At 48.4% G+C, this 23997-nt stretch overlaps 1 protein-coding gene, 1 long non-coding RNA gene, 1 other non-coding gene and 1 pseudogene across 4 annotated transcripts; 2 read left to right on the top strand and 2 right to left on the bottom strand.

Annotated features, from left to right (window-relative positions):
* The first annotated feature begins 448 nt into the window (after window positions 1–448).
* Window positions 449–15418, top strand: Kifc1 (kinesin family member C1). 2 transcript variants are annotated; one of them, NM_001195298.1, is made up of 11 exons: window positions 449–604; window positions 4181–4318; window positions 4407–4506; window positions 5180–5233; window positions 5864–5914; window positions 6096–6493; window positions 7204–7983; window positions 8635–8925; window positions 9021–9094; window positions 9578–9653; window positions 15213–15416. In NM_001195298.1, the coding sequence occupies exons 1-11, from the start codon at window positions 587–589 to the stop codon at window positions 15255–15257; spliced, it is 2025 nt and encodes a 674-aa protein (NP_001182227.1). In that variant the 5' UTR covers window positions 449–586; the 3' UTR covers window positions 15258–15416. The 2 variants fall into 2 exon arrangements, with proteins under 2 accessions (NP_001182227.1, XP_011244529.1); XM_011246227.3 differs by having other exon boundaries at window positions 528–604; window positions 5864–5936; window positions 15213–15418.
* On the top strand, window positions 4349–4406 carry Gm27740 (predicted gene, 27740). The gene has a single exon (NR_128569.1). It is a non-coding gene; the product is annotated as a predicted gene, 27740 (primary transcript).
* Window positions 16966–17355, bottom strand: Smim40-ps (small integral membrane protein 40, pseudogene; annotated as a pseudogene).
* On the bottom strand, window positions 17381–23997 carry Gm52317. Its single transcript, XR_003952410.1, has 2 exons — window positions 23942–23997; window positions 17381–17466 (listed from the first exon to the last, which is right to left on the bottom strand). It is a non-coding gene; the product is annotated as a predicted gene, 52317 (long non-coding RNA).

The raw sequence follows: 23997 nt of genomic DNA, 5'->3' as shown, positions 1-23997 counted from the left end.
AGCGCCATCAACCAGCTTCCACTTTTCGGACCTGAGAAAGTGGACCAAGAGCGACCTCGGTGTAACAGTCTCCAGTCTACAGGGTTGGCGAGGAGGTGTGCAAGTTCAGCAGTATCCGCTAGGTGGCGCTCGCTCCGCCCCGACCCCGCTCAGGCACATGCGTATTGCCTCCCCCACGCCACTCCTCCACACAAGCGCACTTCTGACGCAACCAGAGACCTCAGGAAGCCGCGCTCGGCGCTCGGGAGGGGGAGAGGGAGAAAAGAGGAAGAGCGGATCCGGAAGTAGGATCCAAGGGGTCTAGTTCTGGTGCTCTAGCGGACTAGAAGAGTCGCGACTCAGGGGGCGTGGCCCCGGAGGCGGAGGGCACCGTGATTGGCTCGCGACCGCGGCGCCGGCGCGGATTGGCCTCTGCGGATTGAAGTGCGTTGACTGCGCGGAGGTTGAAATTCAAAAGTGGCGGGTGTGGCTGATTGGCCTGGCTCCTGGACAGCCTGGCTTCGGCGTTTTGCGGCGCGAGCCCTTGAGAGGACGCGGGTCTCATCGTCCTGCCTGCTGCCTTTGCACCCTTTCTGTGCGGACCACCATGGACGTGCAGGCGCAGGTGAGTGCGGCGGAGACGACCTCGCGCCAAGATCGGAGGACGCAGGCCGGCCGCCCGGAGACCCGCGTCCCGGGGACAGGTCGGGGCAAGCCGTCCTGCAGGGGAGGGTCGCACCGCCTCGCGCCCAGGACACCAGCGGCCGAGTCAGTGAGGGCAACACACACACACACACACACACACACACACACACACACACGGCGAGGTCCCAGGACAGTCGCAGCGACGTTGGCCCGCCATTCCAGTCGTGCAGGCGCGACCATCCCGTGTCCCTTATCCCCCTCCAGCATTTCCCATTTCGAATTCTCAAGCGGATTCGACATGTTTGTGCTTCTCAGTTCTTACAGATCGCCTTGTGGGAGAAGCGAGGGTTCTGAAAGAGGCCTTGTCGCTTGTCCGCAAAGTACCTTTCTTGCTGATGACCTGTTGTGTTGCTGCTGGATCGGGATAGAGGAAGGGGAGAGGAGAAATGGGGGCATCGGCCCAGAGGATCCTTATTCCCTCGCCTGCCTCTTCCTTTTGCTCATTTGGACTGCTGACTAGTTTATGGGGGTGCCCTTCTTCACCACAAGCATCTGAGGCGTATGTGTGTGGCAATTAATGGACTGATCTCTCTGGTGTCAGGAAAGACCGGCCTGCATTCTTTGTTTACCAGCATTTCAGTCTAGACTGACTCACAGTCGGTGTTCAGCTTGAAGAGACTTTCTGGTATACTCACAGCCAAAAGGGAGAGCACTGCACTGTGACAGGTGACAGTTAAAAAGTAAAATAGTTTTTCTCAGATTTGTTCCTGCAGTATTTGCCAAGCATCTTCTGGCCCTGCACAGCTGTACTTATGTAGGAGACAGGAGTCCTAGCTACCAGTGAGCTGACACTCCCTGGGGAGACAGACATAATACAATTTGTATCTCTATTGGGAGGGAGTGAAGGACAGTAAAGGTTCAAGCAGATGGAAGGGGAAGAAGAAAGCTAGGAGGAACAACATTAACTAAGGTATGGAGAGTTAAAACTGGAAGGAAGAGGTCTGTGGTGCAGTGCTAGGCGAGCATCCAAGAAACACCTGGGTCTATAGTCCCCTGAACCAAAAGCAACGAACCATCCTGAAGTCAGTTGTGCACCTGAGGTCACCTGTGTGGAGGCTCAGACCAGAGCTTGGAGATTCAGGCCAGTGATACATTGTCTCAAAAAAAAAAAAAAAAACCAATATAAATTTGACCTAGTAACCTGAAGCTGGTAGCATGCCCAAGAATAGCAGGGTTTGCTTGCTGATTTGTTGTTGTTGTTTTGTTTGTTTGTTGTTGTTGTTTTGTGGTTTGTTTGTTGTTGTTTTGTGGTGGTGGTAGCTGTTTTCCCTGTGTAACCCTGGCTGTCCTAGAACTCACTCTGTAGACCAGGCTGGCTTAGAACTCAGAGATCTGCCTGCCTCTGCCTCCCGAGTGCTGGGGTTAAAGGTGTGCGCCATCAGTGCCCAGCTGTACTGTGTGTTAAGTGTGTCTGAGAGAAGAGGTCCTTGTGTCTCCCTTTCGGCAGGGAGAGAGAGATTTATACTGGTTAGAGTTGTCCAGAAAAAGCATGAAAAACATAAAAGGTAGTGCTTTTCAATTACTCAGTAATAAAGTTGGGTTTTTTGTATTTTGAAATAGGGTCTTACCATGTTACTCTGGCTAGTCTAGAACTGGCTAGAACTGGTGTACCCACTGCTTCTGCCTCCAGAGAGTTGGGATCACCGCTCTTGGCTTTGTTATTGTTTACTTTTTTTTTTTTTAAGGAAAATGTATGAGAACCAATTTAGTGAACCATCTTTTTTTTTTTTTTTTTTTTTTTTAAATCGCTGTCAAGGTGTGACTTTTTACATTATGGTGTAACATTGTTCTCTACAAACTCTGCCTCCCTCATAGCTTAGCCTGGGATGCATATGGCTGTGGCAGCTAAGGAATTGGTTACTGTACTGGCTAATTTGTGTCTACTTGACACAGGCTGGAGTTATCACAGAGAAAGGAGCTTCAGTTGGGGGAATGCCTCCATGAGATCCAGCTGTAAAGCATTATCTTAATTAGTGATCAAGGGGGAAAGGCCCCTTGTGGGTGGGACCATCTCTGGGCTGGTAGTCTTGCTCTCTTCTATAAGAGAGCAGGCTGAGCAAGCCAGGGGAAATTAGCCAATAAAGAACATCCCTCCATGGCCTCTGCATCAGCTCCTGCTTCCTGACCTGCTTGAGTTCCAGTCCTGACTTCCTTGGTGATGAACAACAATGTGCAAGTGTAAGCCGAATAAACCCTTTCCTCCCCAACTTGCTTCTTGGTCATGATGTTTGTGCAGGAATAGAAACCCTGACTAAGATAGTTATTTTATAAGTTATAGAGATGCTGCAACCCCTTGTCCTGTCCTGTCCCTAACCCCACCCCATCCATGTAGCCCAGACTGACCTGGAATTTTATGTAGCTATGGATGGATGGCCAGGACAGCTTCTTTTAAATGCTCTACCCAGAGAGTCAGTGAGTTGAGTGCAAAGTTTAAAGTGCACACGAGCTGAGGGAGACTGGAAACAGTGGTGGGCCCATGCCCATGTTCACTGCCAGAAAGTTCAAGTAGTGCTGCAGCTATCAGCTTGGAGAGCTTAGGATTTGCAACCAAAGCTGTCTGTTTATTTACTCTGGGGTGTGTGTGGCTGCCATCGAGTGCCCTTATCTCCTGAGCTCCCTAACCAGCCTTTCTGTTTTGTGCTGGGATTGAATGGTTCTCGCCACATGTTCTACTCACAGGCCATCTCCAAGTCTCTTTTGTTCATTTGTCCAATTGTAATTAAACAGCCTTGCTAAGTTGCCTAGGCCAGCCTCAAGCTTGGAATCTTTCTGCCTCACCCTCTCCAATAGCTGGGATTATAGGCATCTGCTATCATGCTTAACCAAGATCATTATCCCGAAGCTGGACCAAAAGCAGTTAGTTCATTAGGCTTTGTAATATGTGCAGGGACCAGGTGTGGGGCATATGTCTGTAGTCCCAGCACTAGGGAGGCAGAGGCAGGTGGATTTCTGAGTTCGAGGCCAGCCTGGTCTACAAAGTGAGTTCCAGGACAGCCAGGGCTATAGAGAAACCCTGTCTTGAAAAACCAAAAAAAAAAAAAAAAGAAGCATTCTTGCAGGACTCCTATCTTAATGACCTGTGTCTTTTTTTTTTTCCCCTCTGAGACAGGGTTTCTCTGTATAGCCTGGCAGTCCTGGAATTTTCACTCTGTAGACCAGGCTGGCCTCGAACTCAGAAATTCGCCTGCCTCTGCCTCCCAAGTGCTGGAATTACAGGCGTGGGCCACCACTGCCCGGCCTGTCTTGTTCTTAAGAGTCTCTTTGCCAGCAGGGTGTTGTGGTGTACACCTTAATCAAGGGGCTTGGGAGGCAGAGGCAGACGGATCTATGTGAAATTGAGGCCAGCCTGGGCTGCAGAGCAAGTTCCAGGACAGCGAGGGCTTCACAGAGAAACCCTGTCTCAAAAAAGAAAAAAAGAAAAGAAAAACAAAACAAAAAAACGAAAACAAAAGAAAGGAAAGGAAAAAAAACTGTCTTTTTTTTTTTTTCTCAACAGAGGCCACCTTTGTTGGAAGTGAAGAGGAACGTAGAACTGAAGGCAGCCCTGGTGAAGTCCTCCTCCCGAGTGCCCCTGTCAGCAAGCAGGCTCAAGAGGGGTCCTGACCAGATGGAGGATGCCTTGGAGCCTGCAAAGGTGAGAGATGTTTTGAATGCAGAGAGTAAGAAAGGCAGGGAGGGATAAAGACCAGTCACTATGGAAACTCATCTTTATCTCTCCCCAGAAACGGACACGAGTCATGGGTGCAGTGACCAAAGTTGACACATCCCGTCCCAGAGGACCACTCCTCAGCACAGTGTCACAGACCCAGGGCCACACTGCAGGTGGGCTGTGGAGGTGGGTGGGACCAAGGGTGTGGAAGTGTACTGCTCTCTCCCTCTTGTTTCTTTCCATTTGTATCTGTCTCTGAGTGGATAATCCCCTTTCACTTCGTTCAGAGCTCCAAAGGCACAAAGGTTGTTCAGTGGTGTTTGTACTTCCCACCTCTTGTCTTGGATGCCTGGTTCTTCCAGGCTGCTGTGCATGCTAGGGGAGAGTTTGAGTAGACCAGGATGAGGGAACTGCTAACAGCACGCTGTATGCACAGCATGGCCGGCTTAGGCTTCTTACTCATTCAATTTGGATATAGTGAGTCATTCCTGGTCCTAGATGGGCATCAGGAGCTGGACAGACACTGTAAGGACAAGGACAGGAGAGTCCTTTTAAAAAAAAAATAGGAATCACTTATTTCTTTTATGTATTTGAGTACACTGCTGCTCTCTTCAGACTCAACAGGAGAGGGCATCAGATCCCATTACACATAAGGTGAGCCACTAAATGCTTGCTGGGAATTGAACTCAGGACATCTGGAAGAGCAGTCAGTGCTCTTAACCTCTGAGGCAGCTCTCCAGCTCCCAAAGAGAGTCATCTTGTTTCCAACCCTTTAACGTACATACATACCAGTGCACGCCACCTAAGTAAGTGTTGTACCATCTCGTTTTTCCCATCCTCGGACAGCTCAGAAAGGCCCTAAGAAGACAGGACCTCGTGGGTGCTCTGCTATTGGTACAGGTAATAGTGTTTAAGCTGGGCTGACCAGGGAGGGCTCTGGTCCATGTAACGGCAATAGTGATGGAGGGGCTCTGGTCCTACAAGTCTTTTAGGGGAGGGCTCGTGTTGGGATCACATCCGGGGACTTTCACATTAGGAAACACAGCCCTTGAGTCTGTTTGTTTATTTATCTATTTTTTGGTTTTTTGAGACAGGGTTATTCTGTGTAGCCCTAGCTGTCCTGGAACTCACTCTGTAGACCAGGCTGGCCTCGAACTCAGAAATTTACCTGACTCTGCCTCCTAAGTGCTGGGATTAAAGGCATGTGCTACCACTGCCCGGCTTGTTTTAAAATTTATTTTTTTAATATTTTTTATTTTACTTTATGTGTATGTACCTGAGCGTGGTGCACATGCACGTGCACTGGATCCTCTGGAGCTAGAGTTACAGTGGCTTGAGGCTCCTGACAAGGATGATGGGAGCCAGGCCTGAGGTCTGTGAGATCAGCAGGTGCTCAGCCTGCTCAGCCAGCTTTGTGGTTTTTGATGATTTTTCACTGTGGCTCACATCAGCCCCCTAGTGCTCGGGGACAGGTGTGTCCTAGGTCCTATTTGTCCAGCCTTTAACTCCATGTCCATTCTACTTCTCTAGTGCTGAGGAGCCAGAAGCCAGTTCCCGCTGCTCCTGCCCAGAAGCCTGGCAGTAGGTGGCATATAAACCTTGGGTGAGAGGTGGGGGTGGGGGGAGGGGAGGTGGGAGTGCCCAGGAAGCTTCATCTTCTATCTTCCTGTCAAGAGAGGAAAGAGGTAGCTGAGGGCTGAAGACTGAAGGGTAGAAGGCCAAGGCTCCTGACCCGTGTTTGCCCCTTGTGTGCCCATGTTAGCATCCACTGCTCCTGTGGTGGTAGGGAAGAGAGCTGGCAAACGCCCTGCCTGGGACCTGAAGGGCCAGTTGTGTGACCTCAATGAAGAGTTGAAACGCTATCGGGAGAAGACTCAAACGCTGGAACTGGAGAACCGGGGTCTTCGGGAGCAACTCAGAGAGGTCCAGGAGCAGGCCACGACCCTGGGGACAGAGCGGAACACCCTGGAAGGGGAGCTGGCCAGTGTACGCAGCCGAGCTGAGCAGGACCAGCAGAGGCTGGAGACGCTGAGTGCCCGTGTCTTGGAGCTGGAGGAATGTCTGGGTACCAGGGAAAGGCTGCTTCAGGAGCTTCAGGGAGAGCGGCTGCAATTGCAGGAGGAGCGGAGCACACTGAGCACCCAGCTGGAGGAGCAGGAGGTAAGGCCAGCCGCACAGGTGACCCTCCCTAGCAGGGGCCACGATCTCTCGGGCTCCCCTGAAGCCTCAGAAGGCCTGTGCTCTCTCTGCAGCAGAGTGTCCACTGGGCCTGAGCAGCTTCTCACACTGCTGCCCTCGCCCTCACGGCTCCCGTCTCCCTCCCTCTTCCCATGTGTGTGAGCTCTGCTGAGCACCAGGCGGCTGTGTGGTGTGCCTGGCTGCCTCTCAGGCACTTGGGAAGAGCATGCCCGCCTTGCCTAGCTCACTCCTGTGTCTTAGTGTTGCTCTGAGAGAGCTTCCTAGATGGCCCCTTCCCACTCCTCGTAGTGCTGGGACTTTGTTTTCTTCTCTTTCTCTCCTTGGCAGCAGGGCTGGGGATTGCTGAAGCTCACTCCTCTGGCTGGGCCAGCCCGGGATCTCCCCACCTCTGATCCTCAGCTCTGGGATTACAAGTACAATAGCCAGGCCTAGCTTCTTTTTCTTTTTAAAATCATGGGTGCTAGGAATTTTAACTTAGGTCCTTCTGCTTTTACATCAAGTGTAAGATCACTATGAGATCTCTGAAGTCCGTGGGGCACACACACCCCCGCCCCGCCCCCTATTTTCTTACCTTTCTTTCTTTCCCAGACTGCGAAGTCCATGTGCCCCATCTTGGCACAAGACTTGCTCTAACTGTTGCATCCCACCCTCTGTCTCTCTGCTCTGAACAGAGGAGGTTTCAGGCCACAGAAGCAGCTCTGTCAAGCAGCCAAGAAGAGGTGGTGTGTCTTCGGCAGAAGACTGAAGCCCAGGTGACCTTACTGGCTGAGCAAGGAGACCGGCTCTATGGGTTAGAGATGGAGCGGCGACGACTCCACAACCAGCTGCAGGAACTGAAGGGCAATATCCGGGTGTTCTGCCGCGTGCGCCCTGTCCTCGAAGGGGAATCCACTCCATCTCCTGGCTTCCTCGTGTTTCCTCCTGGCCCTGCTGGACCCTCTGATCCCCCGACGGGCCTTAGCCTCTCACGATCTGATGATCGGCGCTCCACCCTGACTGGGGCCCCGGCCCCCACTGTCCGCCATGATTTCTCCTTTGATCGGGTGTTCCCGCCGGGAAGCAAGCAGGAGGAAGTGTTTGAGGAGATCGCCATGCTTGTCCAGTCAGCACTGGATGGCTACCCTGTGTGCATTTTTGCCTATGGACAGACAGGCAGTGGCAAGACCTTCACTATGGAAGGAGGGCCTAGGGGAGACCCCCAATTGGAAGGGCTGATCCCTCGGGCCATGCGGCATCTGTTCTCTGTGGCCCAGGAGATGAGCGGCCAGGGCTGGACATACAGTTTTGTGGCGAGTTACGTAGAGATCTACAATGAGACCGTTCGAGACCTGCTAGCTACTGGGCCCCGCAAGGGACAAGGGGGCGAGTGTGAGATCCGTCGGGCAAGCCCAGGAAGTGAGGAGCTTACTGTCACCAATGCCCGCTATGTCCCTGTTTCCTGTGAGAAAGAGGCAAGTAGGAACTGAGCAGGGGGAGAGGGCTGAGGGGCAGAAGCTCAGCAGGGACGGAGGATGGGCTGTGAGGGTGGCAGCTCCTCCGACTGAGAGGGTGGACTGCGAGGAGGAGTGGAGAGTGGTGACACTCTGCCAGGTGAGTCTCAGGACTCACTTCCTGCCACTAACATTGCCAGTTCACCCTAGCGGGGATGCTTACCTGACTGTTCTGTCTCAGGGCTCAGTTGCACCTCTGGAGGTCTTCGGGCACTGAGGCCTCTTGGGTTGTCTGTCCTTTTATTCTATTTGAGAGCATTGCACTGTAGCCCTGGCTGCCTTAGAACTCAAGACAGGCCTGTCTCAGCCTCCGGAGTGCCGGGATTATAGGCCTAAGCCACTACACCTGGCCTGTTTTTATTTCGAGCCGTGGCCTCACAAGAACCCTTGAGCTACTCCCTCTGTGTCTCAAGGAGGTTTTGAATGTCTAGTTGTTGTCCTTCGCCTCCCAAGCAGCCGGGATCACAGGCTGTGTGTTTAGACCCCGTCTGGTTCTGTCAGGTGCGCACACACTCACTCTGCTGCTCTGCGGCTTTGCTCCAGAAGGGCAAGGACGCCTCGCCAGCGTGTCCCAGCTCTGAGCGCCTATCCCCTTGTCAATCCCATCCCTAGGTGGAGGCCCTGCTCCATTTGGCTCATCAGAACCGGGCTGTGGCCCACACTGCCCAAAATAAGAGATCATCACGCAGTCATAGTGTGTTCCAGCTGCAGATTTCTGGAGAGCATGCAGCTCGGGGCCTGCAGTGTGGCGCTCCGCTCAACCTTGTGGACCTAGCTGGGAGTGAGCGGCTAGACCCTGGCTTACACCTAGGCCCTGGGGAGCGTGATCGTCTTCGGGAGACACAGGCCATTAACAGCAGTCTGTCTACACTGGGACTGGTCATAATGGCCCTGAGCAATAAGGTAGGAATGGATGTATGGGCAGGTAAGGTGAGGGAGCCATGGCATAGCTGTGAGAACCCTGCTTGTCCTAACTGACTGTGCCCTTAACCCTCCAGGAGTCCCACGTGCCTTACCGAAACAGCAAGCTCACCTACTTGCTGCAGAACTCTCTGGGTGGCAGTGCCAAGATGTGAGTAGAAGGGAGACAGTGAAAGCTGGAGAGAGGGCTCAGCAGTTAAGAGCACTGACTGCTCTTCCAGAGGTCCTGAGTTCAATTCTCAGCAACCACATGGTGGCTCACAACCATCTGTAATGGGATCAGATGCCCTCTTCTGGTGTGTCTGAAGACAGCGACAGTGTACTTAAATAGATAAAAATAAATCTTTTTTTTTTTTTTAAAAGGAAGGACTGTAGGACTACAGTCTTTTTTTTTTTTTTTTTTTTTTTTTTTTTTTTTTTTTTGGTTTTTCGAGACAGGGTTTCTCTGTATAGCCCTGGCTGTCCTGGAACTCACTTTGTAGACCAGGCCGGCCTCGAACTCAGAAATCCGCCTGCCTCTGCCTCCCGAGTGCTGGGATTAAAGGGAGGACTACAGTCTTAAGATGAGGAGAGAGACGCTGTGTATGTGCTTGGCAGACCACTGATGTGGGCTTGGACCCTTTTCTTTCCACAGGCTTATGTTTGTGAATATTTCTCCTCTGGAAGAGAATGTCTCCGAGTCTCTGAATTCACTACGCTTTGCTTCCAAGGTACAGTGACTATTCTGCATAGTTTTCTATTCTTGTGACAAGACATTGTGACCAAGGAACTTAGAGTTTATTGGAGACTTAAAGTTTCAGAGGGTTAGAGCCCATGACTATCATGGTACTGGAACAAGGCAGTAGGCAGGCAGGCAAGGCTGGAGCAGTAGCTGAAGCTCACATCTTGAGACCCCACCATCAGGCAGAGAGACCGGGAGTTAAATGCATCCAGAGCCCCCTCTTCCCCACAAGCACACACACCCTTCTCTGGGAAGGCCACACCTCCTAATCCTCTCCAAACAGTCTCTACTTCTCTCCACCAACTGGGGCCTGAGTATTCAATACACGAGCCTATGGGGCCATTCTTCTGTGAACCGTCACACCTGCCCACACTGCAGCATCTCCATCATGCCTCCTGGTTAAGCTAGGGCACATCTGTCCAGAAAGGATTTAAACTTGCTAGGCATCTTGGGTACTCATTCCATTCCATTCCATTCCTTTCAATCATTTATTTATTTATTTATTTATTTATTTATTTATTTATTTATTTATTTAGGTTTTTTCGAGACAGGGTTTCTCTGTATAGCCCTGGCTGTCCTGGAACTCAAACTCTGTAGACCAGGCTGGCCTCAAACTCAGAAATCCGCCTGCCTCTGCCTCCCAAGTGCTGGGATTAAAGGTGTGCACACCACCACCCAGCTCTGATTCCATTTTTAACTGCTGGCATTTGAATTAATATTTTTAGAAGAAGCCGGGCGTGGTGGCGCACGCCTTTAATCCCAGCACTCAGGAGGCAGAGGCAGGTGGATTTCTGAGTTCGAGGCCAGCCTGGTCTACAAAGTGAGTTCCAGGACAGCCAGGGCTACACAGAGAAACCCTGTCTCAAAAAAAAATATATATATATTTTTAGAAGAAATAACCAGCCAGGACTGTATTGCAAGAAGAAGCTCTGTCCGTGTTCTGAGACCTCTCCTATCTGTTGGTACTCTTGTCCCTTGCTGCTTTGCTCTTCAGAATGGCCGGAAGATTACTCCCAGCGCACTGGGATTGCGAGTTACTTTCAGCTCTGTGTAGGACTCTACTAGAGTGTTCTCTCCAGTCCCCACTGCTGGGCTGGAGCATCCTCACTTTGTTCTGATTGCAGACCAGGCTCCCTGGACACCTCTGTGCATTTCCCAGTCACATCTGTCTAGAGAAATGTGTTGGAATGGAATTGCCAGAACAAAGGACATGTACAGATTTTTGAAAATTTCCCAAATAGTTATTGAAACTCTAAATCCCACCAGGGGCTAGACAGTACCCATGACCTCCTCTATTGTAGGGATGAGCAGGCCTCAGGTTCATTACTATCTACCTTGGTGGGTCATTTTTCTCCTGGTTTCCCCTTTTCCTGCAGGTAGAAGAGCTTTTTGAGTTCTGACTTAATTTGGTTTCTGATCACGACTGGGTCTGCCCTCTGCCAGGCAGAGTGGTCAGGCATGTTAACACCTGCACCATGCTGCCTGAAAAATTACTTGGCCTGTTTATCACCTGTTTGTCAGGGCTTGAACCGGGTCCTTGTCACAGTAAGCATGAGCTATGTGACGAGCCTAACTTCTCAAAGCTAATGAGCAGGCTTGAGCCATAAATGGTGGCACACATTTTTTGTCCCAGTACTTGGTAGGCTGAGGCAGGCTGATGTCTGTAAGTTTAAGGCCATCGTGGTCTACAGAGTGAGTTCCAGGACAGCCAGAATGATTTAGAGAGAGACTGTCTCAAAGGGGGGTGGGAGACAGCTTTAAAGTGTTTTACAGGTTCCACAGATGGCTCGGTGGTTAAGAACACTTGCTGCTCTTGCAGAGGACCTGAGTCCCACCCAGCGCCTGACGTCCTGACATCTAGCTCTAGGGACTGCTACACCCTCTGCAGGCACCAGGCATCCTACACATAAAATAAATGAATCTTAAGTTATTTTGTATGTGGTTAGAGGATAACTTGTAGGATTGCAGGACTTGTTTCTCTCCTTCCTTGTGGGCCCTGGATCAAACTTAGGTTGTCATGGCATCAGATTTGATGGCAAGCATCCTTTCTAGCTGAGCTGTTTTCCTGCCCCCAGTCCTAACATCCAATATGTTAATGTCAGCCCTGTATGGAGCAGGAGGGATGCTAAGTCGGCTTCTCATGCCTTTTACGATTTCTTCATTTTTATTTTATGTGTATTGGTGTTTTGCCTGCGTGTATGTTTGAAGGTACCAGATGGCCTAGAATTAGAGCTACAGACAGTGGTGAGCTGTGATGTAGGTGCTGGGAATTGAACCCAGGTCCTCTGGAAGAGCAGCCAGTGCTCTTAACCACTGAGCCATCTCTCCAGCTCCTAAATAGAACTTTCATTCTCCTGTTGTCTCTGGGGTTTACTGCCCCCATCTGCTAACCTGGTCCTGGCCCTGGAAGCTTCTAGCCTTCCTTCAGGCTAATCTAGGCCTAGAATGATTTCAGCTTCTGAGACTTAATGCTGAATAAGTTCACCCTTTCTGGTTCTTTCTGAGCTCTGGCCGGCTGGCTCAACTCACTGTTGTGGCTGAAACTCCTCTCCACGCTGACTGATCAATCTGGCTTCTCTCAGCCTTTCCTAAATCGACTCTGCTTGGCCTCCTCATGCTAGGTCTGGCAGTCTGTGCGAATCTTCTGGCTCCTTCTCAGTCTCTGGCTCGTCTGTCTTCACCTGTGTCCAGCTTGCTCTCTCTCTGCAACCAGCTCTGTAAAACTGTCCCAGTAAAGTTGCCTTTCTCCACTTCTCTCTCAGCACTGCCCCTCTTAGAGATTTGGTTTGGTTAAATTGGTAATTCTAGTTCAAATTCTTGACCTATTTAATAGCTGGGACAATTGGTGTACCTGTTACATCATAAGTACCCAGTCTAGTTCTACATTTATTAAGTGTTTGCTTAACTTTTTTTCTTTTTTGGTGGTGTTAGAGATCTCCCAGAGAGCCTGTGTGTGTTCAGCAAGTGCTCTATCCCTGAGCTGCCTCTTCCGCTGCCACTGCCATCTCATCTCTCCTTTATTTCCTGTTTGAGGCAGGTCCCAGGTAGCCTAGGCTCACCTGGAGCTCATCTCCAGCCTGCCTGTCCGTTGCTGAGACAGAGACCTGTGTCCAGGCTCATTGGTTCTCAGTAGTGAGTTTATGAAGTAGTAATTCTACATCCATTATTTTGTTAGAGGGCTTTAGAATGGTGATTTCTAATCAGTATTCATTACTACTGACTTTTTTACAAAGAAGCCCTTGCCAAGTAAAAGCATTCCTCAGATGCTGTTGTGGGTCAGTCTGTGAACACGTGAAGCAGAGGCCTGAGGCGTGCATATCAGAGTTAGAATAGCTGTAGCCTGTTAAGCGTTAAAGGTATGGACTAACGGACGCTGACATGGGAATGTGCTGTGCTGAGGTGGACATGCATGAGGTGTAGGGAAACATGCATGCAGACATGCTGTATAGGAAAAGGTGCATGCAGCTCTTTTTTTGATAAGTATTTTGTGTGCTTGTATATGTGTGCACTATGTGTGCCTGGTGCCTAAGGAAGCCAGAAGAGGAGGCTGCATTCCCTGGTACTGGAGTCATAGACAGCGCTGAGCTGCTGTGTGGTTCCAAGGTCCTTTGGAATTCAGCCTGTGCTCTCAATCTCGGGACCTTTTTCCAGCCCCAAAATGATGGGTTTAACTATTTATTTATTAATATTTAGCTGTGTGTGGTGGGGTGGCACATGCCCTTAATCCCAGCACCTAAGAGGCAGAGACAGATAGATCTCTGAGTTTGAGGCTACCTTGATTTACAGAGTACGTTCTAGGACAGCCAGAGCTACACGGAGAAATCCTGTTTCAAAAAGAAAAGAAAGAAAAAAGAAGAAAAAGTTGTATTTCATGTAACTGTGTTGCCTGCGGAGTAATGTTTGCACATTTGTACTTGGTATCTGAGGAGGTTAGAAGAGGGCATTGGATTTCCTGGAACTGGAGTGGGTTGTTGTGAGCCACCATGTAGGTGCTAACAACTGAACCCAGGTCCTCTGCAAGAGCTAGTGCTTTTAAATATGAATCATCTCTCCAGCCTCAAGATGCTGAATCCTCTCTAGGTTTTCATTATTGAGTTCCTATCCTGAGTGACTCCATATGTGCCCATAAGCTTTTATGAGGAGGGCAGACATTATAGGTGCGTACATACTTGACACCCATCTGTCTTTCCACTTACTCTTCCTGATTATCACAGTATGAGGACCTTCAAGTTAGCTCCTGTCTCATTTCTTTGGGCTGGGCAAGCTCTCTACCACTAAATTAACAATCCCACCGTTCATGTGTCCTTTGATCTGTACCTAGTAGTCTATGTCTCCAATTCTCTTCTGTGGTGATTTTTTTTCCTTAGGAGCCCTAGTTTTCAAAGGAGTTTAATGTCTTAACGGGATTTTGTAGGAGAGCTTTGTTGTGTCTAGTCCAGGGTGTTGCTGAAAATGGCGACCTCTCTGCTACTGTAGTTTTTGTGTAGGTGTCTCAGTTAGCTTTCTTTCTTTCTTTTTTTTTTTTTATTACATATTTTCCTCAATTACATTTCCAATTCTATCCCAAAAGTCCCCCCCACACCCCCCCACTCCCCTACCCACCCATTCCCACTTTTTGGCCCTGGTGTTCCCCTGTACTGGGGCATATAAAGTTTGCCTGTCCAATGGGCCTCTCTTTCCAGTGATGGCCAACTAGGCCATCTTTTGATACATATGCAGCTAGAGTCAAGAGCTCCGGGGTACTGGTTAGTTCATAATGTTGCACCTACAGGGTTGCAGATCTCTTTAGCTCCTTAGATACTTTCTCTAGCTCCTCCATTGGGGGCCCTGTGATCCATCCAATAGTTGACTGTGAGCATCCACTTCTGTGTTTGCTAGACCCAGTTAGCTTTCTAATAATGTGCTAAAACTCCATGATCAAAAACAAGGTGAAGTTGAAAGGGCTAGTCCATGTCCAGGGATGTCAGGTCAGTAACTTCTTTACGCCATAATGGAGTACTGTTTACTGCTTGCTCCTCTTGGCTTCCTCAGCCAGTTTTCTTACACACCTCTTTAGGGAACCACCTTTTCAGGGGTGGCACTGGCCAAAACTAGGGTTGGGTCCTCTAACATCAATCATTGATTAAGAAAAGGCTTGCGGGGGGTGGGTATGGGGGACCTTTGGGATAGCATTGAAAATGTAAACGAGGAAAATACCTAATTAAAAAAAAAGTAAAAAAAAAAAAAAAAAAAAGAAAAGAAAAGGCTTGCTCACAGGCCAATCTGATGGGATATTTTCTCAATTGAGGTCCCCTCTTCTCAAATGAGGAGTAGCCGGTGTCATGTTGACATAAAGACTAGCCAGCACTATAAAGCTTCGTCTTTTCAGACTTCTGGTCTCTTCCAGGCGTAGTGGACATAGCATCACCATCCCTCCAGGGGGCAGGCTGAACCTGCTCCCATAGCAGAGACTTCAGAGATTCAGATGTGGGCCCAGCGCAGGGGCAGAGTGGGAAGGCTTCTCATCTGTAACCCTTGACCTTGTGTAACCCTGTTTATCTGTCCACAGGTGAACCAGTGTGTCATTGGTACTGCTCAGGCTAATAAGAAGTGAAGTCGGATCCAGAGCCTGATTCCCTTGCAAGCCAGTGCGCATGCGTCTCTGTTTTAGTGTGTATTCGGTGGGGGTGGGTGGGAGTTGAGACATGATTTTATTGGGTGAACAATATTTATTATGTAATCAACTATAAATAAAGAATAATCTGTTGGTTAATCTTTTTCTTGTTTGTTTTGCTTTTTTTTTTTGTTTTATTTTTTTTAGTTTTTTCCGAGACAGGGTTTCTCTGTGTGGCCCTGGCTGTCCTGGAACTCACTTTGTAGACCAGGCTGGCCTCGAACTCAGAAGTCCGTCTGCCTCTGCCTCCCGAGTGCTGGGATTAAAGGCGTGTGTCACCACTGCCCGGTTAATCTTATTTATTTATTTATTTATTTATTTATTTATTTATTTATTTATTTATTTATTTATTATGTCTAAGTACACTGTAGCTGTCTTCAGACACACCAGAAAGGCTGTCAGATCTCATTACAGATGGTTGTGAGCCACCATGTGGTTGCTGGGATTTGAACTCAGGATCTTTGGAAGAGCAGTCAGTGCTCTTAACCACTGAGCCATCTCACCAGCCCTTAATCTTTTTCTTAATCTTAGATTTTAACAAATTGTGTGCAGTTGTTTTGCCTGAGTGTATGCATGCACCATGTGCATGTCTCCTGCTCCTTGAGTTCAGAACAGGGCTTCAGGTCCTTCAGGAACTGGGATTATGGAATCCATGTGGGTCCCTCTGCAAAATCAGTCAGTGCTCTTAACCGCCGAGCCGGCTGCCCAGCCCTTGTAACAGCTCTTAACGGTTTTAGCTGCCAAAGGAAGGTATTGTAAGTAAATACCGTAAGCACGTAGAAATGTCCATTGTGATGTGTTTGCAGAGTGAGGCTATGGGCTTTCACTTGGTGGGGCACACTTTGCCGTCCTGATGCCTTTTCTCTACCCTTCAGCACAGGGAATTGTGCCCATAGCTGCCCGCACTGGGCCCTCTTAACAATTTCTTAGGACTGCCAGGCCCCAGCCCCAGCCCAGAACATGAATGCTCTTGTATGGTGTGAGTGCCAGCGCACTCCACAATCTCTTCCTTTCCCTGCCCAACGGTTCGAACCATGGTTCTGTGCCGCCTAGTGCCTATTGGCTGGTGTGGGCACGTCATCAACTCAGTACTAGTTCCCAATAGCCCCTTGTCCTTTCCCCTCCCTGGAGGAGCACAGCTACACCAGTGCTCTCACACCCGGAGGAGTGGCTGTGTGCCCAGGTGCGGCGTGCAGGCGGGGGTGGGGGGTTGGGGGGTTGGGGGTGGGGGGGTAAGGGAGGTGCTGCGCAGAAGGGCGGGGTGACAAGAAGCATGAATGGGGGGGGCAGTGTCTCAAAAAACAAAAAAAAAAAAAAAAAGAAAAAGAAAAAAGGTAAGACCCACCTCTGATCTCACTGCCTTCCCAGTCTCCAGTTAGTTCTCATTCTAAAATTACATTTATATACAGTATGTATATAAAGGTGGGTGTGTGTGTTGCAGACCTGAGTCTGGTTCCCAGTACCCACTTCAGGTGACTAACACCTTCTATAACCCCAGCCCCTAGGGATCCGACAACCTCTAGCTTCCGCGGGCACCTGAACTCGTGCACATACCCACAAACAGAAACGCAGATAAACAAAGATAATCTCAGAGTGTTGGCCTTAACTATGTCTTCCACCCTGACCTCGCTAACATCTCCTTTCTCACCTCAGTAGCAAGGACAGGTGGTCTATGAAGATGCTCAGAGCACCAGAGCTGCCTCCTCCTCAGGGGTCCTCAGGAGCCAGTCCTGAAACTTGGCCCATGGCAGGGGCCACAGCAGTTTGTAAGCAGCCTCCAGCATCAGCAGAGTCAGGAAGAGGACCAAGAAGGCGAGGAAGATCTTGTCCAAAGCCTGCCGCACGGGCCCCCGAGGAGGAATGGGACCCTGGGCAAATGCTAGGAACACGTCCCCCTCCTCCACGCCGCCCTCTTCCTCTTCCGCCATTTTCAAGCAGTCAGACAGCTGGCTAGCTCAGCGAGGGGATGGAAGCCGGCTCAGCATCGCTGGGATTAAAGGGTAAGGGTGTGACGATCCCGCAGCTGCTGGCTTTGACCCTAATTCAAGAACCCAGGTAGAAAGGAGAGAAAGGCTTTTGAGTTTGGGGGCAATTTTTATTTCTTTATAAGTTTTCTGACTCTCAGCATATTAACTCTTCCTCCCTTTACCTGGTGTATTAGTCAGGGTTCTCTAGAGTCACAGAACTTATGGATAGTCTCTAGATAATAAAGGAATTTATTGATGACTTACAGTCGGCAGCTCAATTCCCAACAATCGTTCAGTCACAGCTGTGAATGGAAGTCCAAGGATCTAGCAGTTACTCAGTCTCACGCAGCAAGCAGGCGAAGGAGCAGGAGCAAGAGCTAGACTCCCTTCTTCCAATGTCCTTATATTGTCTCCAGCAGAAGGTGTAGCCCAGATTAAAGGTGTGTTCCACCACACCTTTAATCCCAGATGAAAGGCGTAGCCCAGATTAAAGGTGTGTTTCTTAAACTCGGAGATTCAATCTTCTGGAATCCATAGCCACTATGGCTCAAGATCTTCAAACCAAGATCCAGATAAGGATCTCCAAGCCTCCAGATAAGGGTCACTGGTGAGCCTTCCAATTCCGGATTGTAGTTCATTTCAAATATTGTCAAGTTGACAACCAGGAATAGCCACTACAATCCACCCCTTGTCAACTTGACACAAATAATATCTCATGTTCACATGAAACAATAACAAGGTTGTAAATACGCCTAACATGATATAACTATCCCTCGTACAATCGCAAACGCATTAGTAAATTTACAATGGGCATTCATATTACTTTATAATCCTCGTTTCTGCAACTGGTTACGTGGCCTTAATTGGTATTTATAACTACCTTCCTCTACTACCCATTCTGTATTTCCTTCTCCTTCAGCCAGCACCTCAGCAGGTCTTGGCTCTTTTCCTGGAGGATTGACCCATACCTTCATTCCTGATGGGTCTGCATCCTTTGTCATCCTGCTTGGATTAGGCTGTTGTAGTTTCCCATTGACTTTAATCACAGGACATGGTAGTACTAAGAGACGCCCTAAGGGATCTCCTACACTCCAGACATAATCTTGCTTACCACCATTGTAAAGAGGTAATCCAATTTCCCCATGGTAATCTGGATCTATCACCCCTCCTAACACTGTTATTCCTTTTTTAGCCTGTTGGTTTAAGGGCATTAGAAGCCCAAAATGACCAGGGGGAAGTCTGAGCTTCCAGTTCAATGGAATGTTTGTTGTAGCTCCTGGTAGGAGTACTCCCCTCTCTGGAGCCAAAACTTCTAGGCCAGCAGAACCTAGAGTTATGGGGACAGGAAGCAAAAATTTTCCTAGAGGGTCACTAGGAGTGATAGTAAGTGGAACTATTCCGTTTTCCACCCCTTGATTCCTGGACCCATGAATCCTGGCTATGGGTGAAACTGTACCATATATCGAGCGCTGATTCAAAGCATATACTGCCTTCTGAAGAACTCTGCCCCAGCCTTCCAAGCTGTTACCACCTAATTGGCGCTGTAACTGCGTCTTCAAAAGGCCATTCCATCTTTCTATCAGCCCAGCTGCTTCAGGATGATGGGGAATGTGGTAAGACCAGTGAATTCCATGATCGTGAGCCCACTGTCGTACTTCTCTGGCTGTGAAATGAGTTCCTTGGTCAGAAGCAATACTGTGTGGAATACCATGACGATAGATGAGGCATTCTGTCAGTCCGTGAATGGTGGTTTTAGCAGAGGCATTACGTGCAGGAAAGGCAAATCCATAACCAGAATAAGTATCTACTCCAGTAAGAACAAAACGCTGTCCTTTCCACGAAGGAAGTGGTCCAATGTAGTCAACCTGCCACCAGGTTGCTGGCTGGTCACCTCGAGGAATGGTGCCATATCTGGGGCTCAGTGTCGGTTTCTGCTGTTGGCAGATCTGGCAATCAGCAGCAGCTGTAGCCAGGTCAGCTTTGGTGAGTGGAAGCCCGTGTTGCTGAGCCCAAGCATAACCTCCATCTCGACCACCATGGCCACTTTGTTCATGTGCCCATTGAGCAATGACAGGGATGGCTGGGGAGAGAGGCTGACTGTCCACAGAACGGGTCATCTTATCCACTTGATTATTGAACTCCTCCTCGGCTGAAGTCACCTTTTGGTGAGCATTTACATGGGACACAAATATCTTCACATCCTTTGCCCATTTGGAGAGATCTATCCACATACTTCTTCCCCAGATGTCTTTCTCACCAATTTTCCAATTGTGATCTTTCCAAGTGCCTGACCATCCAGCCAATCCATTGGCTACAGCCCATGAGTCAGTGAATAATCGTACATCTGGCCATTTCTTCTTGCAAACAAACTGTAATACCATGTGTACTGCACGAAGTTCTGCCCACTGTGAAGATTTCCCTTCACCTGTGTCTTTCAAGGTTGTCCCAGAAAGGGGTTGTAATGCTGCAGCTGTCCACTTCTGGGTGGTGCCTGCATAACGTGCAGAGCCATCAGTAAACCAGGCTCTAGTCTTCTCCTCTTCGGTCAGTTGATCATAGGGAACACCCCATGAGGCTATAGGTGCATGCTTGGCAGCAGATGGCATTGTAACAGGAGTAGAAACCATAGGCATTTGAGCAACTTCTTCATGTAACTTGCTTGTGCCTTCAGGACCTGCTCTGGCCCGATCACGTATATACCACTTCCATTTGATAATAGACTGCTGCTGTGCGCGTCCCACTTTATGACTTGCAGGGTCTGATAGTACCCAGCTCATGATGGGTAATTCAGGTCGCATAGTGACTTGGTGTCCTATTGTCAAACGTTCAGTTTCCACTAAGGCCCAATAGCAGGCCAAGAGCTGTTTTTCAAAGGGAGAATAGTTGTCTGCAGATGATGGTAGAGCTTTGCTCCAAAATCCCAAAGGTCTTTTCTGTGATTCACCTACAGGGGCCTGCCAGAGGCTCCAAACAGCATCTCTATCAGCCACAGACACCTCAAGTACCATCGGGTCTGCTGGGTCATATGGTCCAAGTGGTAGAGCAGCCTGCACAGCAGCCTGGACCTGTTGAAGGGCCTTCTCCTGTTCCAGGCCCCACACAAAGCTAGCAGCTTTCCGAGTCACTTGGTAAATAGGCCTAAGTAACACACCCAAGTGAGGGATGTGTTGTCTCCAGAATCCAAATAGGCCCACTAAACGTTGTGCTTCTTTCTTGGTTGTAGGAGGGGCCAGGTGCAATAACTTATCTTTCACCTTAGAAGGAATATCTCTGCATGCTCCACACCACTGGACTCCTAAGAATTTCACTGAGGTAGATGGTCCTTGAATTTTGGTTGGATTTATTTCCCATCCTCTGATACGCATATGTGTTACCAATGAGTCCAAAGTGGTTGCTACTTCCTGCTCACTTGGTCCAATCAGCATAATGTCGTCAATATAGTGCACCAATGTGATATTTTGTGGAAGATCCAAACGATCAAGATCCCTTCTAACTAAATTATGACACAGGGCAGGAGAGTTAATATATCCTTGAGGCAAAACTGTGAAGGTATACTGTTGGCCTTGCCAACTGAAAGCAAATTGCTTCTGGTGGTCCTTATGGACAGGTACTGAGAAGAAGGCATTTGCCAGATCAATAGCCGCATACCAGGTGCCAGGAGATGTGTTAATTTGCTCAAGTAAGGAAACTACATCTGGTACAGCAGCTGCAATTGGAGTTACTACCTGATTTAGTTTTCGGTAATCAACTGTCATTCTCCATGATCCATCTGTTTTCTGCACTGGCCAGATAGGAGAGTTAAATGGAGATGTGGTGGGAACCACCACCCCTGCATCTTTCAAGTCCTTGATAGTGGCAGTAATTTCTGCAATTCCTCCAGGAATACGATACTGTTTTTGATTCACTATTTTCTTTGGCAGAGGCAACTCTAAAGGCTTCCATTTGGCCTTTCCAACCATAATAGCCCTCACTCTACAGTTCAGGGAACCAATATGAGAATTCTGCCAATTTCTGAGTATATCTATCCCAATTATACATTCTGGAACTGGGGAAATCACCACAGGATGTGTCCGGGGACCTACTGGACCTACTGTGAGTCGGACATCAGTCAAAACTCCATTAATCACCTGCCCTCCATAAGCCCCTACTTTAACTGGAGGGCCACAATGTTTCTTGGGATCCCCTGGGATCAGTGTCAACTCAGAACCAGTATCCAGCAGACCCCGAAAAGTCTGATTATTTCCTTTTCCCCAGTGTACAGTTACCCTTGTAAAAGGCCGTAGGTCCCTCTGGGGAAGAATTGGAGAAAGGGTAACAGCAAAACCTTTGAGTGTCTTATCAAGATCCTTCCTCAGCGGAACCTGGCCACCCCTTCATTCAAGGGGTTCTGGATCTGCAAACTGTCTCAAGTCTGGAAATTGATTCACTGGCCGAGATTGCTGTTTACCACGATCTAATGTAGCCTTTCTTTCATTGGGCTGTTTACCACGATCTAATGTAGCCTTTCTTTCATTTGTTTGAGAATTTTTCTGCTTATACAGATCAAACAAATATGCAGTAGGCTTCCTATGTATTTCATTCCTGGAAACACCATGATTGGTTAGCCAGTACCAAAGGTCCAACCGAGTCATGCCATTATAAATTTCACCTCTCCTGTGCTGACCATTACTGGGTATGTTATTATAAACATTCTTTTGTCTACGCTGTCCATTATAATAACTAGAATCACCTTGTCTCTGGCGATTCAATGCTGCCACCTGGCCCTTGTTACCTCGGAATCCAACTAAACCCAGTGAATTTAATTCATCTAATTGAGCAGAAGCATCTCCAATGCTAAGATCTGGCACAAGGAAAAGGGAAAGAACAAAACCCTTCAAATGTGCTGGTGCCCCTCTCACCAATTTGCGTCTTATAGAGCTGGTGAAAGGCATATCTTCTGGACCTTCCCATTGTGGACAATTATGCTTTACACAATATATCCACTCTAGCATTGCAATTTCCCTAAGTCTTAAAATCCCTTCATCAACACTAAGCCACGGAATATCAGGCATCTCCAAGTCATTTCCAGTAGGCCATCTTTTGATAAACACCTCAGCCAACCATTCAAACAAACTTTTGACACCTTTTTTAACTATGCGAGCTTCCGTATTAAACCTAGAATCTCTACTCAGAGGACCCATGTCAATAAACTCAGCCTGCTCTAGTTTTATGTTCCTTCCACCCTTATCCCACACCCTTAAAATCCATTCCCACACATATTCACCAGGTTTCTGCTTGAATGAATTAGCAAACTCATTAAGCTCCTTAGTAGTGTAGCGAATTTCCTCATGGACTACACTTTCTACCTCCCCTCTAGGAGCCTGTTTTGCTTTGAGTCTGGTTACAGGTCTAGAAGAAACTATTGGTGGGCCTTGAGAAACATCCGTAGTGAAAGTCATTGCTGGTTTATCAGACTCTGCAAAATTAATTTCCTCATGTGGGGAAGGCATTATTTCAAGAGGTGGGGCTGAGGGTACTACTTCCTCAGGTGGGGCAAACCCTTGAGAATCTGAAGATTCAAAATTCTCAGCTTCAACATGGTCTTCCCACACATCCCCGTCCCATGTTGTAGGATCCCATTCTTTGCCAATTAGAGCCCTTACTTTAACTGTCGACACACTCTGAGGCTGAGACTTGAATTTTCGCTGTAGTTCAGCCAACCTTACAATGAGAGTTTCTGTTTGATTTTCTGCAACTTGAGCTCTATTGCTACAAGAGAGAAGATTCTCCTCAAGGACACACTTAGCAACTTTTAGATCGTTTACTTGTGTCTGGAGACTTTCGATTTTATCACACAACTCCTTCCTTTCATTCATCATTTTTTCCACAGATACTAAGAGCAGCCAGCCAGTAAAATCATTTTTCGATTTTTTTCCCATCTTGTAGAAAGCTTTGTGCACTGAATCACCTAATTCATTAAGAAAATCAAGGGCATTAGCTTCTTTAAGTTCGGAATATAGTTTCAACCATGGGTCTTCAAAATTCTCTGAGCTCCCAGGAGGGAGAGAATCTGGAGAGGTTTCAATAGTTGAAAGTGCTGGTGGATCAACAAGCCAATTCCAGAATTTTAAAAGATTCATCCTTGTACTTCTGTTACTCTAGAACCACTCCTGGTACCAACTTCTGTATTAGTCAGGGTTCTCTAGAGTCACAGAACTTATGGATAGTCTCTAGATAATAAAGGAATTTATTGATGACTTACAGTCGGCAGCTCAATTCCCAACAATCGTTCAGTCACAGCTGTGAATGGAAGTCCAAGGATCTAGCAGTTACTCAGTCTCACGCAGCAAGCAGGCGAAGGAGCAGGAGCAAGAGCTAGACTCCCTTCTTCCAATGTCCTTATATTGTCTCCAGCAGAAGGTGTAGCCCAGATTAAAGGTGTGTTCCACCACACCTTTAATCCCAGATGAAAGGCGTAGCCCAGATTAAAGGTGTGTTTCTTAAACTCGGAGATTCAATCTTCTGGAATCCATAGCCACTATGGCTCAAGATCTTCAAACCAAGATCCAGATAAGGATCTCCAAGCCTCCAGATAAGGGTCACTGGTGAGCCTTCCAATTCCGGATTGTAGTTCATTTCAAATATTGTCAAGTTGACAACCAGGAATAGCCACTACACCTGGGCTCCCACGATGGGTCAGGGTGTTAGACTGTAAACACCACCACCACCACCAC

The sequence above is a fragment of the Mus musculus genome, chromosome 17 (assembly GCF_000001635.26).
Source record: "Mus musculus strain C57BL/6J chromosome 17, GRCm38.p6 C57BL/6J".
Lineage (NCBI taxonomy): Eukaryota > Metazoa > Chordata > Mammalia > Rodentia > Muridae > Mus > Mus musculus.
Note: the sequence above shows the minus strand (reverse complement) of the source record. Positions and strands in the feature narration are given on the sequence as shown.

What these genes read in the sequence shown, in the direction of transcription:
- Kifc1 (NM_001195298.1), top strand. An exon ending in GACCCAGGGCCACACTGCAG is followed by an intron (nt 4,507 to 5,179) that starts GTGGGCTGTGGA and finishes ATCCTCGGACAG; the next exon opens with CTCAGAAAGGCCCTAAGAAG. An exon ending in TAATGGCCCTGAGCAATAAG is followed by an intron (nt 8,926 to 9,020) that starts GTAGGAATGGAT and finishes TTAACCCTCCAG; the next exon opens with GAGTCCCACGTGCCTTACCG.